Consider the following 18,263-nt stretch of genomic DNA (forward strand, 5'->3'; position numbering starts at 1 on the left):
TGTGCCCCCTCAATAAAAACGTCTGATGACTTTTTTTTTTTGCTTGTCAGGAAATTTTTGGTAGTGGCCCATCAACTGTCAACTGAAAAATGTGTGGCTGTGCCCACCCCCCCCCCCCAACCCCCAAACTGAAATTGTTTCGGGTCTGTCTCCTCCGCATGGAGTTCATCAGTGTGTTTATCCTTCTAATAGCGATATTAATCAACCCTTGGGACGAGGCAGTCCTTATATGATCAAGACCAGCTTGGGCATTTCGAAACCTATCGTCCACTTAGTCCCACAAATGTTCGATGAGAAAAAGATGGGCTCTATGGAGACTAGTCGAGTGGGTAAATGTGATTGTTTGCAAGAAAGTCTTGACAAACCCTAGCTACATTGGGACGAGGGTTAACATGCCGAAAAAAATTAGGTAAACAACGCACGCGTGCGCGGGTGAGTGGAACACCAACGTAAAGTTGACGAGCTCATAGACAATATCAGTTTTTCTCAGTTTTCGGGTGGATGTAACGATTATGATAACCTAAGTACTGTATTAATAGCAATTTTAGTGGTAGTGAGGTGGGGATTGTACAGGTGGCAGGATGAATAGCCCGATCTGGACTTGGCGCTGTTATGCGTCAACGTCATCTTCACGGTTGGTTGGAAACCCTTCCAGGCCCTCTCTAACAATGTGTAAGACGTTTTATGGTGTAAAAATTCTCAACAAACTGCACAACAACATGTTAATGCCTTTGTTCTGACTTAGGCAATGCAAAAGCCAGACACCATGGAAATTCCGTATACCGTACCATGATTGCAAGAAATTCATATCTGTAAATATCGAAAAACGACGTGTATACCTCAAGTGTAACAAGTGGTATTACGGCCGTGTTGACAAATCTGTCGTCATCAATATGCACGTGTTTTCGGCTTTTTACCACTTTCCATACGTGACGTCATACATTTCGTGGTTGAGTTCATGTGAACACTGATTTTAGTGCATAGTAACCAAGATACTCGTCTTTCCAGTTTTCGTAATTTTCGTCCATGCAGTCAAAATATGTTACCTTGTGTTTCTTTTCCCTTTCAGTATATATATATATATATATATATATATATATATATATATATATATATATATATATATATATATATATATATATATATATATATATATATATATTAGGGATGTCAAATCGGTCAACTTTTGATAGTCGGTTACTCGAACGTTTTTCAGATCGAGTACCCGGGTACTCGGTAAAAATATAAATACAAGTGTATTAATTTTCATAGGCGTAGGTACCGGCTAGGGGGGCTTAGTCCCCCTCCCACTTTTTTGCAAAGGTAGACATAATATAGGCATTGAACATTGGGGCGTAGGTTTAACCCCCCCCCCCACCCTCCACACTTTCAACAGCTAGGCACATTGCAGTCTAATCTAAGAAAGGTAAGTGGTAGCGTTTGAAAAAAAAATGGTATTGAAAGAAGTTCGATCGTAACCCCCCCCCCCCCCCGTTTTGACGCCTATGATTTTTTTTAACCCCGCTCTGTTAAACTCCAAAGCTGTTTTTATCACGTTCATAAATGTATATAAACATCGAGTCCAACGGGAATGATTTTTTGGTACTAAATTTATTTATCAAATAAACACAGAAGACACAATTAATACATCAAAAATCCAAATATTGTTTAGGATCTATTTCATCAAAAGAAAAGGAGGACAGTCTGTTACGGAGGTTTGTGATGATTAGACTAGCGAAAGAGAAGGTACGGACGTTGTTGGGATTGCTAGTCTAAATTAATATTATTTCATATGTTGGTTGTTTCCCCCGTATACACTAAACTTACTACGCAAATTGACTTTCAACATTTCTTGAATCTTTAATTATTTCTAAATACTTCTCAACTTTTGAAGTGGGTAGCAGCATTTCTATGCATGTCCGATTTCGCTGCCATATATTAACATTAAAAATGATTTGAAGATAATAGACCATACTTAAACGATGTTCACTGAAAACAATCATTGAAGCCATCCAAAAATTAGGGACCACAATAGGTGAGAAAAGCTGTGTACCAGGTGATTGGTCACTAATTACTGTATATACACTGCCACAGGCGATAACGGGTGTTTTACATGTGTAGATGACGACAAGCTAATGACCGTATGCATATTTAAGTTATTTATTAATTAATTTTATTTTATTTTTTTTTTTTGGATAAGTTTTTGATAAAAATATGTACTTTGAAATAAGAAAAAATACACTTTTAGTGATCGATACTCGGACGTTCGATCGAGTACCCGGTTAACCGGGTACTCGTTGACATCCCTAATATATATATATAGCCCTTTTATGAGGTTGATCCATAGGTATATCAACTCCACAGACAATCATATCGACTGAGCACGTAGTTGGATTGACCGAATCAAAGGGCTACATTTGTTGTATTATTTTCTTTGGAAAGAAAGAGACAAAATTAATCATTATGTAGGAATTTTTAAGTTTTAAAGACTTTTCACCATTATAAACATTCTTTGATTTTCCCTATGTTATCTTTAGTAACTCAAGTCAATATCGCAAAATGTAATTTTGCACGTGATAGCAAGCAAACCAATCAGGTTTAATGAATTACACAGTGGAAAATATATATATATACACACATGTATATATATATATATATATATATATATATATATATATATATATATATATATATATATATATATATATATATATATATATATATATATATATATATATATATATATATATATATATATATGTGTGTGTGTGTGTGTGTGTGTGTGTGTGTGTGTGTGTGTGTGTAGGTGTGTGTGTGTGTGTGTGAGGGTGTGTGTGTGTGTGTGTGTGTATATAATGTATTTAACAATATTGAGTGATTTTAATTAAAGCTTTTCCACCTTTCAGTCTACAGTGGATCTTCTGAAAGCGGTGTGAATAATGAGTTTTCTGAAAGTGGTGCTAATAAAACTAAGACTAGTACTTCAAATGTTGAACGTTCTTCAGAAAAGAATATTCTGGCATATATTTTTACTGGGATTGCTCTTTTGATTTTGATTGTATTTATCGTATTTATATATCATCGAAAAAAATCTAATGACATCGAATCGGAAATTGAATGTGAACAATATGAGGAAATTCAAAGTCAAAATACACATTGTTCCTACACTTGTCCAACAAATGAACCAATTCCAATAAAAGAATGCTATGTTATATGTGAAGATTACGATATAATTCCAGAGGAAATTATAACACAAAAAGAACAAGACAACGTTCAAGACCAGTATCTTCAAATCAGGAAGATGTACTTGAATTACCATTAAAAACTGAAGATGATTATGTTTTTATTGTTCAGATTGATGACGTTTCTGATAGCAACATCGAACTGCTTGGTGCAGAATCTGATATATTTAACCAAGAAAACGAAAATAAAGTTCCTAATGGAGTTATTCAAGACATTCAGAGCCTATCCCAAGAATGTTTTCTGGCAACCAATGATGCAAGTATTGCAATTAAAGAAGAAATATTGCTGCCACAAACTGGACGATGTTAAATGAACCATTGCAGATTTCTGACGGCAAATACAAATACTAAACAAAGTTCTAACCCAGAAGAGAAGATTGATATTATGTCAGGCAATATTCGAACGGAATGAATTTAATTAGAAAATTCCTCTTTCTGCTGTAAATATAAAAAAGTTTCACACTGCTTCAACAACTTTTTAAAAATTCATATTAAAAGAAAGTGGGGGCAAATTCGTGTAAGATTCTCTTTGTCTCTCAAGTTGTCTGGTTTTTACATCAAACAATACAGATGTATATCTTTTTTTACAAGAACTATATTACGATTTCATATGTTAATCATCTTTAAAATGTGATCATATGTATCTTATGTAGTAAATGATATGTGAATGTTATGAAAGGAAGAATAAATGTCCTTAACACACAGAGTATGCAAATATGATTGCAACAATGCTGTGTAAAATCTAAAAAGTGAAGAATTTGTTGTTCCTGAGCTTGACTTGGGTTTTTGGTCCAAAGTTGTAAAGCTACATCAGAGAATGACTGCAAAGATGGGCGAAAAAAGCGAGCACAATGCCTATAGTGTGACAAACATGAAGGTGAAATATATATAATCTCAATTATAACAAAATTTTCGTTGATATTTCATCTAGAATTAAAGTATACTTTATCTCGAAAATTCGCAAAATCTCACAAAGATTGAAATTATTTGCCTATGAAATAACATACACACACTTAAGAGAGCAAAAAGGATCATTTTCTCATACTATAACATAATTTTTCGATATGAGTTGGTCTAACACACAACACGCCGTCACGCTAACGCAACTTTACACAACACGCCGTCACGCTAATATAGAACACGCCGTCACGCTAACACAACTTTACACAATCTACTGTGTGTTAGCGCGGAGGCGTATTGTGTAAAGTTGCGTTAGCGTGACGGCGTGTTGTGTTTTAGCGCGACGGCGTGTTGTGTAAAGTTCTGGTAGCGTGACGGAGTTTTGTGTGTTAGCTTGAAGGCGTGTTGTGTAAAATTGCGCAGTGTTTAAAAATGTAAAATCAATTTTATTTTCAAAAAAATCTCATAGATCCAGTGAGATTATTTACGGGGGGGAAAAATGAAATAGCCCGGGGTCTATATCCAGGAAGGGCAGTCCTATTCTCAAACACATGTGTTCAAAAGGGAAAAGGCCGTTGTGCTATGAAATAGATAAATTACATTCAAACTTAACTGGGCAAGAGATGTTAAGGATGAATTGTTTAGAATGGGAGTTGGGAATTTTCGGATTAATCAAGATTTTATCAATCCAACACAGTTTATATCTTATACAAGGAAAGACTGTTGGACATCTACTTTAATTTCAAGCTTGCAATGCTTTTTTTTTTTTTAAATTTCAGCCAAGTGTTTCTTGTATAAGCACACTGTGTGCAATTTTTCCCAAAATCCATGCATATTTGACAAAACTTATCTCATTCTGGGTTAAAGAACTACAGTCACTGTGTATATTTTTAGAATAAGGCTTTCTTCTCATTGCATAAATTTAGAAAAAGGTAGAATGTGCCATTATCACATAATTACATTATTATCACAGTATCGAAGATGAATATCATTTTTTGCTTCAATGCCCTATCTATGATTCTTTAAGGTGTAATATCCTCTGATAAGAGAGATAACTTTCCATGCAGGAAAATTATCTCAAGTTATCCCATGAATTGTCTTACCTGAGTTTAATAATGAGGACCATTTTTATAGTTAACTCATTCAAATCAGACTGTTACAAATATTGATTTCTATTTTCTATTGCCAATATTTTTTATTAATTACTGATAATAGTTTACCTAAAACATTTATACTCAGTTCTTTTAAACCGTTAAAACTGAGATATTTCTATCTCTTGATATACAATTCTTTTAAGTGTTACAGAAATTTTAGATACAAAATTTTTATAATCAAATAATTGATATTCTTTTACTGAAATATTTTAAAGAACGATAACTCCTGTAGATGGAGAGATCATTCTTTTTTATTTTATATTTGGAAATCGTCCAGACCTGATGTATTACGTTGTGCATTCTCTTTAACTCCTTCATACATGAAATGTTATACCACTTAAATATTGTCAAAATGTCGCGGGATTGAAACAGAGGAAATACAAGACAATCTTCCAAATTTAAAATTTTATATTAAAGCTAAAAAAAAGTTGCTTTTTTTAAAGAAATGGTTATTCTGGGGATTGAACCTCGGTCGCTTCTCTGAAAATCCAACACGCTTATCATTACGCTAGGTGCTACATGTAGTTAAAGAGAAACAAAAAAATACCACGACTTAAGTTTTCATAAAAACTTATTTTCGTGTGCTTAGCCGTAGTTAAAACTAATCTAATGTTTTCTCAGACATCCGAGATAAATTCGATGAGAACCTCTGAGAAAACGTTAAATTGAAATTCTTCTTAACTCGACACGGATGTCGGAGAAAACATTGGATTGAAATTCTACTTTATTCGATGCAGACGTCTAAGAAAACATTAAATTAAAATTCTACTCCATATGCGCACTACATTGATTTGAAATTCAACTTCATTCGACGCGGACGTGTTAGAGAACACTGGACTGACATTCTGGTTTTCACTCAAATTTGGACCCAATGTTTTCGCAGACGTCCGATACGCTAACGGCTACGCCAGCAGGGACCATCGCTAATACACGTTTCAAAATGAAAAATGACGAATTCTTGGAGTATGGATTATTCAATTTTAAAACGAATTATGTACTCAATATTCTGATAATTTTTAATTCTTTACTGGGATGAATCGAGCCGATATAATGACGAATATTGATCAATTTCATAAATTGAAAAATTGAAAAACTGGGCAAAACATGGACCCTGGACACACCAAATGATTTTAAGTCAGTAACATCAAACTCCCGATAAATAAAAAAAATTAGGCTTTCGATATCATAGACAACTACTTCTTCAATAAAAATGGAAATTAGAAATTCTCAAACCTTGTGATTGGTCATAAATTATCATTGGGTGATATGTTTATTATGATGGATAAAACAAAAAAAGTTCAGTAAAAAAATGCTTGAGGTATGAGCAGAATACAACCTTAGTTAACACAACTGCCTTGGCCGGTGGAATTTTCTAACCTCGATATACATCTTGTCCTCGTCAACAGCACATGAGATGACAAATTCTTACTACTGTGTAGAAATTTGTCATAACATGTTATAACAGTTACCTTTCAAAGAGAGAAGTATAAAACTTTTTATATTTGCAAAAACTTTATAGATGTGCATCTGATTTTAAAAGGTATACACTGACAATTGCTAACGCATCATCATAGAAATTAAAATTTACCTTTTCAAAAGTTGTTTAAGACGTATCTGATAAAATGAAAATGTAACCATGATTGAAAGTTAGACGTGTAGATGGCCGGACAGGTATTTGAATAAATAAATCATAACGAAAGAATACCCATTTCACAGATATTCATGAAAATCGTGCTCACACGTTTAAGAGGAATACGAGGAACAAACAGGACTGGGTATGTAGCGTTTGAACATAGATGAGAGTGGTAGGGCAGTTAGTATGGTGTCTGTAAGGTTTTCCTTTGCGGAAGATTTTTGTTTGAAATAAAGCAACTCAAAAATTGTATTTTTATTAGTTGAAAAGTACTTTCAAATTGACTAGATTAAGGAATGTAAAATGCCTGCTGTGGGTAATAGACACCATACGTCTATTACAAGATTGTACCATAAAATTGTGGCAATCGGAAGTGTGATGGACCGGGTACGGATTTCTAAGCACTAAGTGACTACTAGGCGACGTGTTTGGTATTTTACGTAATATTAATTGATAGTCAAGGTAACCATCGCTGTTGCAATCTCTCTGAAAATCATCGTTAACCTACATGAAATATATGGAGATAACGAACAGCATTCAAGCTCAAAAGTCCATTAAACAATACAAAATAGGAGCAGAGCAAACACGGACCTCTAAACATCAGAGGTGGGATCAGGTGCCTTGGAGGAGTGAGCATCCCCTGCCGACCGGTAACACCCGCCGTGTGCTCCTTGTCATGATCGGGAAATAACGGAAAAATCCGTCGACAATTCAGTGTGTAAATAATGGCCTAACTACATCTCATAGCATTACACAAAAGGTACGAAATCGGCTTCTGGAAATTAGGTTATGCGCAATGGAATTGAAATAAAGACATCAGCAAATTCAACTGCGTAATTACGTAATTTTTTTGCCCTATATTTTGTTTTAATGAAGTGCAGTTTAACTTTTGAAATGAAAGAGAGAAATGAGAAAAAATAGTTACATTATTTTTCTATTAATCGTAATGTATTGAATAAATTTATACGCGATCTTTCCATCTATTAGTTGTACAGAAACACACCATGTAAATGATTTATCTTAAGCTGGGCTTACAACTTAACATAAAAATACACACAAGAATAATTTTAGATTGACCTTTAAGACATTTTTATATACTGACATATTGGAATCAATTGCAGAAGGGTGTTTTATTTCCAAAGCAGAACGTGTGCAAGAATTAACTGTTTATCTCTCTAAGCAAAAATATACAAAAAAGACAATATCATGAACCTTTACGATGTTTATATAAATGCATCTTTTTTGACAAATAAGAAAAAACATTTTTTGTTCTCTCACAAAATATTCTGATAAATTGTATTTAGTAATGATCGTTTTCAAAACGTTCTATTTCTCTGTGTGACTGTTCCGAATACACGTATTTTCATAAATTTCAAGTTCGTAACATTCTATTGGCTTCCTGTTAAGTTCAAAGTTTTGGACATATCTTGCGGAAGAAGTACCTGTTCCTTGCACTGGATCACCTGATACGGAATGGCTTGAGCTAAATTCAGAATCAACGTTACCTTCGAATTCCTTTCTTTCCTCTCTGTGTTTTTTTTACAAGGGTGATTATTACCGACAAAAAAATCAACAGAAGAGTGAAAATAACGGCTCCTCCAATAGTAATGATAGTTATAAAATTCTCCATTAAAGACTGTCCCTCTCTTTGTGTTGTTGTGTTCCATTCAACAAAAATTTGGGGAATTTCTGGGGGGAAAAAAATTAAAATTTAAATGCTGGAATCTTACAATATTGCCTTCTTAATTACTTAATTAAAAAGCATTTCTGGATACCTGTGGCCAATTGACATCCAGTAATATGATTACAAACTGTCTTAGAACAGCTATACTTAGATTGACAACTTTTTCCATAACTAGGAAATCTACAGGGAATTAAGCAAATGATTCCATAATATCCGACTTTACAATCTAAAAAGAAATAATTGAAAATAGTATACAATTATCTGTCCAGAGACAAAGATCAACGTATATAACGGTAGTACAATACCTAGCAATTATCATTCAAAAAATCTGAGCGACTTAATTCCTACTGTTGAATTTAAAAAAAAAAAATCAAAGCATAAGCGATGAGCAAAGCACAAAAGACAGTTATTTTAATTTAAACTTTTGGAATTTATCAAGTATCTCTTCAAGATGATTTGTTCATTTTTACACTACAATAAAGAACTGTATAGCCGTTAAATGAAAATATGATTTGCAACTCAAAGAAACAAAATTAAAATTGTGGAAACAAATGCATTAGACAATGTCTCTCAAAATATCTGATAAATGGGTGATAATTTGACATTGCATTGTGAGTCAATCGGAAATAAATAATTATAATTCTAAATTGTTTCCATATAATAAATGTACTTTACATTCGGAATACTTACTTGAACTATTTCGACATCCATCTGCTATATCACAAAATTCTCGTGTACAGTTGCATTCTGCCTGACAATTTTTCCCATAGTTCGGATATCTACAGGGACTAGAACAATTCGGGCCGAAAAAACCCATTTTGCACTCTAACATATATGAAAAAATAAAGATAGTTTTATTAAATCCGAGACATTTAGCTTTATAAGATACATTTAAATTGACAATTTTTTCTATAACTAGGAAATCTACAGGGAAATACTATATAGTAAGCAAATGGTTCCATAATATCCAACTTTACAATCTAAAAAGAAATAATTGAAAATAATATAAAATTATCTGTCCTGAGACATGGATCCAAGTAGATAACTGTAATACAATTCCTAGCGATTATCATTCAAAAAAATTTAAGCGACTTAATTCCTTCTGTTCAATTTTAGACAAGACTGTTTTAAGGAGATCAAAGCATAAGAGATAAGTTAAGCACAGGAAACAGTTATTTTAATTTAAACTTTTGGAATTTATCAAGCATATAAGATCTTTTCAAGATGATTTGTTCATTTCTAACAATATAATAAAGAACTGTATAGTACATTAAATGAAAATATGATTTGCAACTCAAAGAAACAAAAGTAAAGTTGTGGAAACAAATGCATTAGACAATGTCTCTTAAAATATCTGATAAATGGATGATGATTTGACATTGCATTGTGAGACAATCGAAAATAAATAATTATAAATCTAAATTGTTTCTATATAGGAAATGTACTTTGCATTCGGAATACTTACCTGAACTATTTCGACATCCATCTGCTATATCACAAAATTCCTGTGCACATTTGCATTTTTCTTGACAATTTTTCCCATAGTTCGGATATCTACAGGGACTAGAACAGTTCGGGCCGAAAAACCCATTCTGCACTCTAATACACATTAAAAAAATAAAAATAGTTTTATTAAATCTGAGACATTTAACTTAATAAGATACAGTGAAAAGGAAAGTACCTTCGCATGTATTTGAATCCTCACTCCAGTAGAAGCCGGGGAGACAGCATTCTATTTCACTACACAAAGAAAAAAAACACTAATTCATTATTCAAACGTGAATTACGGCATGAAACGTAAATATTATTGTTTCTATAAAAATAAATTTACCGTGAACAAGTTGAATAAACAGTTGTAAAGGTATATAAAATAATGAAAAAAATAATGAGAAAAATGTTTAGGCTTTTCATTATCGAACTATTTTCTGAAAGTGTTATAATTTCTAAAGCCATTTCATTTTTATAGTGGTTTCCTGTTCTGTTTGTTTTGTAAGCAAGTTATGTGAACAGGTGTTTCAATTTAACCTACATGCTAAATGAAAACATTTGTTCCTCACACGTGATTTTTTTTCCCTTGAAAAATGATTGTAAGGGTCTATACAAGGTTCTTGCATCGATTTATGTGGACAAGATAATGGGATGTAGAGAAAGGTCCTACGGATGAGACCGTATAAACCGAGGTCCCATGTCGCAGTTGGTGATGGCACGAAATAGGTCCCTCACTGCTCAATGGCCTTTAGTGTCGAGTATACATGTAGGTCTAAATTTGCAGCCCTTCACCAGCAAATGGTGATGTCTCCAAATGAGTGAAAATTCTCGAGAGGGACGTTAAACAACAAACAAACAGACAAAAAAAATTGTTAATAATAACATAACTAGAGCAAAACTCGTTGCAAAGCAACGAGTAGGTCTATCTTCAGATTTTTATTATCACTGCCTATATGCACAGTTTATGAAGATTCATAAAGAATGCCATTCAACAAAAATAATGTCGGATATCTTTAGTAAATTTTCATTCATTTTTAAGCCGGTATCTGCAAAAAATCCATTTGTGACTGGAAATGACCCAAAATGATTCATTTAAAATGTGGTCAGACATCCTTACTGATAATAATCATTCAATTTCATGCCGATTAATGCAAAAAAGACATTTTTGAATGCTTCTGATTTAGTTATTACATCACTTGACGACCATTAATACAATACAAATCGGGAGCAGAGCAACGACCAGTTTTCTTCTGACAGTAAATGAGTTACGGTCTTACTGTATCAAATGCAGTCATATCCCTCCCAGAAAAAAAATGATATTCTAATAGCAACTCAATATTCACTTTGTCGCATGTTTACATTTTGACCCCAGTGTGTGAACAAACAACTTTTATCCATCTCATACACGGAGTACATCCCCCTTTCAAATAATTATTAAATTTTGAAACTGGAAAATTGCATGTGCCGCGCGATATTCTTCTGAACCATAAACATTTTAGTCGATTGATTCCCCACAATCAATAACATTATTAAGAATTATTTTGTTTGTTAAAGGTGATTCGTGTCTTTTAATACCAATATACCACAATACAGAGGCAACATGCGCACAGCATCCTACCAACCGCTCACCCGATCTGCACTGAGAATACCGGTATTTTACTGGATCCTTTACATCTGCGCAATCGTACTGTACCCAGATATAGTAAGACTTTGAGGAGACATGCCTAGACTGAATTTTGGCTTGCAAAATATTTGGATTATTTTTTCCAATAAATATATCATATCCACCATCATCATTTACATCACTACTGGACGAAAAAAGTGCTGAGAATCCCAAAGTTTACTGATAATGTTTGATAATTACTGATACGGTGCTGTTCTTGCTGTTATTTAGCTACATGTATGAATGTCTATAATCAGTTAAATATCAAAATATGAAACAAATGGAAGACAGTCATAAAGGGAGATTACGTTAAGAGTTATAACAAATAGCCATTTTGCGATTTTCAATATGTGCTGAGAACAAAATAGGCTTAAAAGATAGAAATATGCATGTAAATAATGCTGTTTTATTGCATTTTAATTGCGCATTCGTCCAGTGTTGATCAAAAAGGGCATAAAGAAGAATTAAACATTGCGGTTCAAACCTTGACATCAATCACCTGTTATAAATTGTGTATCTGTTGGAAAAGGGGTCATTTTTCAACGGGGATCAATTTTTTATAAGACGCAGATATAAAAATATGACCCCTAGGGCTCTTTTTCTACAAAAAATTAATTTTTTCTACAGCTGGGGGTCATTTTTTGTCATTGAAAAATGACCCAAGGTCATTATTCTATGGGGGTCATTATTCGTCTTTACACCGGCATTTGCGTCAAGGTGAAGGGTTGTTAAGATGGGCCAAGTAAAAAGATATTTTAGTTTTAGACCGTGGGTTTAGGGACTCCTTAGATATTTCTGAAACAGTTGGGTTCAAATCAGAAAGTCCTTTTTTCTTACAGAAGGGAAGTAAACAGCATTCAACAAAGGAAGCCAACTTGTCACGTTTAGTAACAAAAATCAGGTTGGCGGTTGAGTCTGCAAATGGTAGACTAAAGACGAAAGACGTGGAAATGTTTAGCTAACGTAGTGACCAATATCCACGTGTTGTTTACTGGAGACTACGTTCGCATTGTTGCTTCCCTTATTAACGCTTTTAGGCCACCAATTGCTAAAAATTCTCCGACAGATTCCACTGTGGCAAAGAGGACGTTGGAAAAATCAAAAATTGAAGTAAATCCATTAAAAAGTTTATTTATTAAAGATAATGGGAGAACTGCTGTCAAATTGTGTAAAATTTATGCTGCTGAGGCAATGCAAGATTTCCCTGTGTTAACAGAAGAATATCTACGTTCGCTAACTTTTGGCATTTATCAGTTAAAACAGGCCCTTTCATACTCCTCTGTTCAGACTTGGCCCATTTTAACAACCCTTCACCTTGACGCAAATGCCGGTGTAAAGACGAATAATGACCCCCATAGAATAATGACCTGGGGTCATTTTTCAATGACAAAAAATGACCCCCAGCCGTAGAAAAAATTAATTTTTTGTAGAAAAAGAGCCCTAGGGGTCATATTTTTATATCTGCGTCTTATAAAAAATTGACTCCCGTTGAAAAATGACCCCTTTTCCAACAGATACACAATTTATAACAGGTGATTGATGTCAAGGTTTGAACCGCAATGTTTAATTCTTCTTTATGCCCTTTTTGATCAACACTGGACGAATGCGCAATTAAAATGCAATAAAACAGCATTATTTACATGCATATTTCTATCTTTTAAGCCTATTTTGTTCTCAGCACATATTGAAAATCGCAAAATGGCTATTTGTTATAACTCTTAACGTAATCTCCCTTTATGACTGTCTTCCATTTGTTTCATATTTTGATATTTAACTGATTATAGACATTCATACATGTAGCTAAATAACAGACAAGCGGGATGTTCTGGCTTTTCATTGGTAAACATGTCTCTCAAAGTATTCAGCATGCATTGAGTACGATCAACTTTATTTTTTAAAAAGTGAATGAAAAAAAAAAAATGAATGAGATAAGTTTTCGGAAATAAATACGGGAAGATATGCAATGTAATATTTATATATTTTTTCAATGACATAAAAGGTGTGTAAATGAGGTAGAATGTATCGCAAATGACATAATATCTCGAGCGAACGACATACTGTTGATATATTTCCTAATAATAAAAAAGGTGAAGATAACAAGAGTGATGATTTTAAAAATCCACAAATAATACAATTCTGTTAACAGGGCATAAAAAGGGCCCCTGAAAATTGCAGAGGTAGGATCAGGTGCCTAGAAAGAGTAAGCATCCCCTATTGACCCGTCACACCTGCCGTGTGCCCTATAAATAAATCAGGGGACATTCCGTAGTCGAATCAAGTATAGAAAAAAAGGCCGAACAATTGACCCAATTATAGGTTATATTTGTTGACAGGGTCATTGATACGACCATTGAATTTACGAAATGCTGACTTTAAACGAGGTTTTTGAAACCCCTGTGACATCAACTTAAATGTATCTGTCAGTAGCCTGACTCGATTTAAAAATTAAAAAAATCGTGTTCTTGGGTATCGAATAATTTGGTACACGTTAACATCATATGCAAATGATAGCGGAATATTACTACATAAATAAGGAAAGTTTACGATGGAAAAAAGCTGAAGTCATCCTGCTTGTAAGACAATTTAGTAGTAAGTTGGTCTTTAGCGTATATAGTCAGCAGGACGTCCAAATATAAAGCAGACGTGGCAAACATAAAAAGGACATAAAATCTCTGCATGTCTAAAATATATACAATCGCATAATGTGCCTTCAATTTTATTTATAAACAGTGGTCTATGGGATTTTCTTTTCAAATATATAGAAGTAATAAAGTAGGATCCCAGTATAATTTACATATGTACATTCAAGTCTGTTAACATGGTCGTCTGAGAAAAGGATACATACATGTAAGAGGAATAATTTTCTTTAGAAATCCACTTTTAAACAGTGATGCATTTGTCAAATAAATATGGAAACATTTCAATATAGTGTATATTGAAGTAGATAAATGTTTTTAATTTATCATTAAAGACAGACCATTTTATTGACCTTCCAGGTGAATATAAGGATTTATTTTTCCTACACTGAACTAGATAGATTGGAAACAACTCTGAAAATTTATTGCACCTGCATCCGAATTCCACTCAAGTTAACATAATATTCAGGCTCAAAGAATCGGAGAAGGGGGTGGGGGATTGCTCACCCCTCCTTTTTCTGAATGTAAATTTTAGCAATTTCTAGTTTAAAAATGTTCATTGAAAGTTTTGTAAACACCCCCTCTTTTTTATACAATATAGTTTAAAAAATCTCTCCTACTTGAGTGGACATGGAGAACATAACATTCAGGCACATAGAATCAGGGGTGGGGTGGAGTGTCTCCCCCCCTTTCCATTTTCATGAACGCTATTTTTTTATTCTTTAGCTTGAAAATGATCATTGCAAGTCTGGTTGCCCTACCCCAAAATTTTTAATACAGTAGAGTAAAAGGAAATTCCCCTTACATCAATAGACTTTTTAAGGGGTTCATCAAAGATATGTTTTGGGTAACTTGTCATCTGGCCTCTTATAATGCCCCATTTCCCCTTTTGATGCTATGCCTGACGTTTATTTTTTCTTTATTGCACCAAAACTAGATTTCAAATGCAAAATTAATACTGGCTATGCTTATTATGTTAACTCCGATTCTCTCACCGTGTTTGGCCAGGACTTGAACAAATGTAAACAAGAAACTTGACGTGTCTTCTTAATCAGTGTGTATCAATTTAATCGTTGAATCATAATAAAACAGTTATTGTTGTTTTTTCCTGTCATGATCACTACGATGATTTTCCACCATCGAAAAAAACAATGTTCACCTCGCCATTTGGGCTCGATAAATCTTTTATTTTTTTTAGATTTTAAATCATGACATTAATCTTAAAAACAATCGTATAGTGTAATGAAATCAACATATCGATTTATTCCCAATTTAGCTCAGGTGAGCATTTTGGTCAAACAGGTCTCTTGGTTAATTATTTTTATTTTGCAATTTCAACTTTAATCCTCTTTAATCCACAAAGGGTCATTATTCTACGGGGATCATTATTCTTCACGTGGTGTATGCAGATTTTTAGGGTGATGACACCTTTTCTACGGGCAAACGGGTCATTTTTCGACGTCGAATAATGACCGGGGGTCATTTTTCGCCGTTGAATAATGACCGGGGGTCATTGTTCGATGGCGAAAAATGACCCCCGGTCATTATTCTATGGGAGTCATTATTCGTCTTTCCACCGGTTCAAAATTGCGGCGTCGTTATTTTTCCCATCAGATAGGTAGGGACCTAGAATGTCCAAAATATAACCGTCTGAAGCTACAATCATCATAGGCTTAACTAATGGACGACCCTTATAGAGACTAAATGATTTTCCTTGAAAAGTGTACTTCGAACTTTTCTGAATATAAATATATGTACCATCTATTAACACGGTGGCAAAATTTTAACTTCACATGCTAATAATTCACGTGCAAATGTAGATGTGGGATTTGAAATTACATCATCTCTAGAAATGTGATCAAAACTGATGTATTTTGGCACGAAATATTGCTTTAATGCTCTCCTTGCGCGTTTCACTATGCGGCATACATACTTACAGCAACTAATATTAAATAAGGTTTTCAACATAATGCTCGAAAGACCTGTTCTCAATTTGGTTAACAACATGCCTATTGCAGTTCTATTAGAATGTTTCCTATTTATTGTGTTTTTCTCAACCATAGAGCAAATAGTATTGAATTGATCTTTTGAAATGCCGGTGAGATTAATATAATCTTCATCGTTTAGAAAATCAGAGTTATCAAAGTCAGTTCTTATACACTCTTTCTTAAGTAGTAATTCTCTTCATTTTGACAATTGTTGTAAAAGGTCATTGTTTTACATAGGAAACGATCTGTGTGTCGGTCTGAAAGAGTACTTTTGGAATTCTGATTTTTTTGTAGAGTTACCCGACAAATGAGAAGGACAGGACTGTGCAATGTCATAAAATAAGAAAGATTGATTGAGTGTATGTTGTTTAACGTCCCTCTCGAGAACTTTTCACTCATATGGAGACGCCACCACTTGCCGGTGGAAGGCTACAAATTTTGTCATATACTCGGCACTGAGGGCCATTGCGCAGTGAGGGTTCTTTTTCGTGCCATCACGATTTAAACGTGTCAGTGATTGACAGTGAGCACATTTTACAGTTGTGTAGGAAAAACATTAAAATTTTCCTACATTTTTCATTTTTTAAGTACCAGCCTAATCGTGTACAAATTTCTAATTTTCACAGAAGTTTTCTAAAGGTATAATGCGTCTTTTATCTTTTCCACAAGTTTGTACAAGTTTAGGCTGACAGTAAACAAAGGCTTTTAAATGAACACCTGTAATCTATTTACTATAGAAATTCACGAATTTCGGCTGACCCCTACTACATTGTAAAGCTTCGTGCTTTTTATTTACACGAATTTCAACGCTAAAACTTGTTGATTCTTATGGTTTAAATATCAATTGATGATATGAGATTAAAAAAAAATATGCTTAATTTGAATCTTCATTTTTTTTTAAATTTTACCGTGGCCTATAAGTGCACTCGTTCTTTGTTAAAGTTATTAAGGCTCTATAACTACAAACTTTATAACCTTGCAAAATTGAAAAATGAAAAATGAATTTGTTTACAAGGTCATTATAATGATCCAGGAATTTTCGAAATGCTGACTTTGATTGAGACTGTTGAAAGCCCTGATACATCATCTCTATTTGTCAGTATCCTGCCTGTTTAAAACTTGATAGTATACAGAGCATGCTCTAGCGTACCGAATAAGTTGTAAATATATATTATTATAACAGTAACTTGATCCGAATAGCCGTATCACGTCAAGTTGACAGGCGCGGATCATCAGATCAAACGAGACGCGAAGCGTCGAGTTTGATCTGATGATCCGCGCCTGTCAACGAGACGTTATACGGCTCTTCGGATCAAGTTACTGTTATAATGATAAATTTATTATATACCCCTTAACAACTAGCAAAATATGATAAAAGAAAAAAACTTTTTGGATCAATTACATAACTTTTATCCATTAAACAAACCATTTTGTCAAGGAACTTTTTGATGCGCGAGAATAAAAACGTCATTTATCTGTGTACTACGTCATCAGTTTCAGAGAGGGGTGATATGGATTCAGAAAACGCAGCTAGGTTAAGGACGCCCATGAAATATATGCCTTAATATATTCAGGGAAAATGAATACAATTTAAAAAAAAAAATTTAACAGCATTAGTTTTGATAAATGTGATTTGTGGTGTTTGCACTTGTATATACCGGGTCTCTGCCGAGTTCGGCCAAAACGACATCGCTTACATCAGCTGTTTGTCACATGACAGTTTTAAAATTAGAACACATATGTACTACTACAAAGATCGTAAAAGTTCAACGATATACGGGCATTTTTCAGCTATAAGATTTATTCTGTTTTCTTTTAGACAAATTCCTTAACACGAAAAGTGCTGGGAGCAACTTCCTCATGCTCGGGAATTGT

General features: G+C 33.8%; 1 protein-coding gene across 1 annotated transcript; it reads right to left on the reverse strand.

Moving 5' to 3' along the window:
• Nucleotides 1-8,558: 8,558 nt before the first annotated feature.
• LOC133205041 (cell death abnormality protein 1-like) lies at nucleotides 8,559-10,302 on the reverse strand. The gene is made up of 5 exons (XM_061340783.1): nucleotides 10,295-10,302; nucleotides 10,079-10,212; nucleotides 9,304-9,438; nucleotides 8,705-8,793; nucleotides 8,559-8,618 (listed from the first exon to the last, which is right to left on the reverse strand). Exons 1-5 carry the CDS (start codon nucleotides 10,300-10,302, stop codon nucleotides 8,559-8,561), a joined length of 426 nt encoding a protein of 141 aa, XP_061196767.1.
• Nucleotides 10,303-18,263: the final 7,961 nt, after the last annotated feature.

The sequence above is a fragment of the Saccostrea echinata genome, unplaced genomic scaffold (genome assembly GCF_033153115.1).
Source record: "Saccostrea echinata isolate AGI-Se365-2 ecotype Australia unplaced genomic scaffold, CSIRO_AGI_Sech_v1 ptg000054l, whole genome shotgun sequence".
Lineage (NCBI taxonomy): Eukaryota > Metazoa > Mollusca > Bivalvia > Ostreida > Ostreidae > Saccostrea > Saccostrea echinata.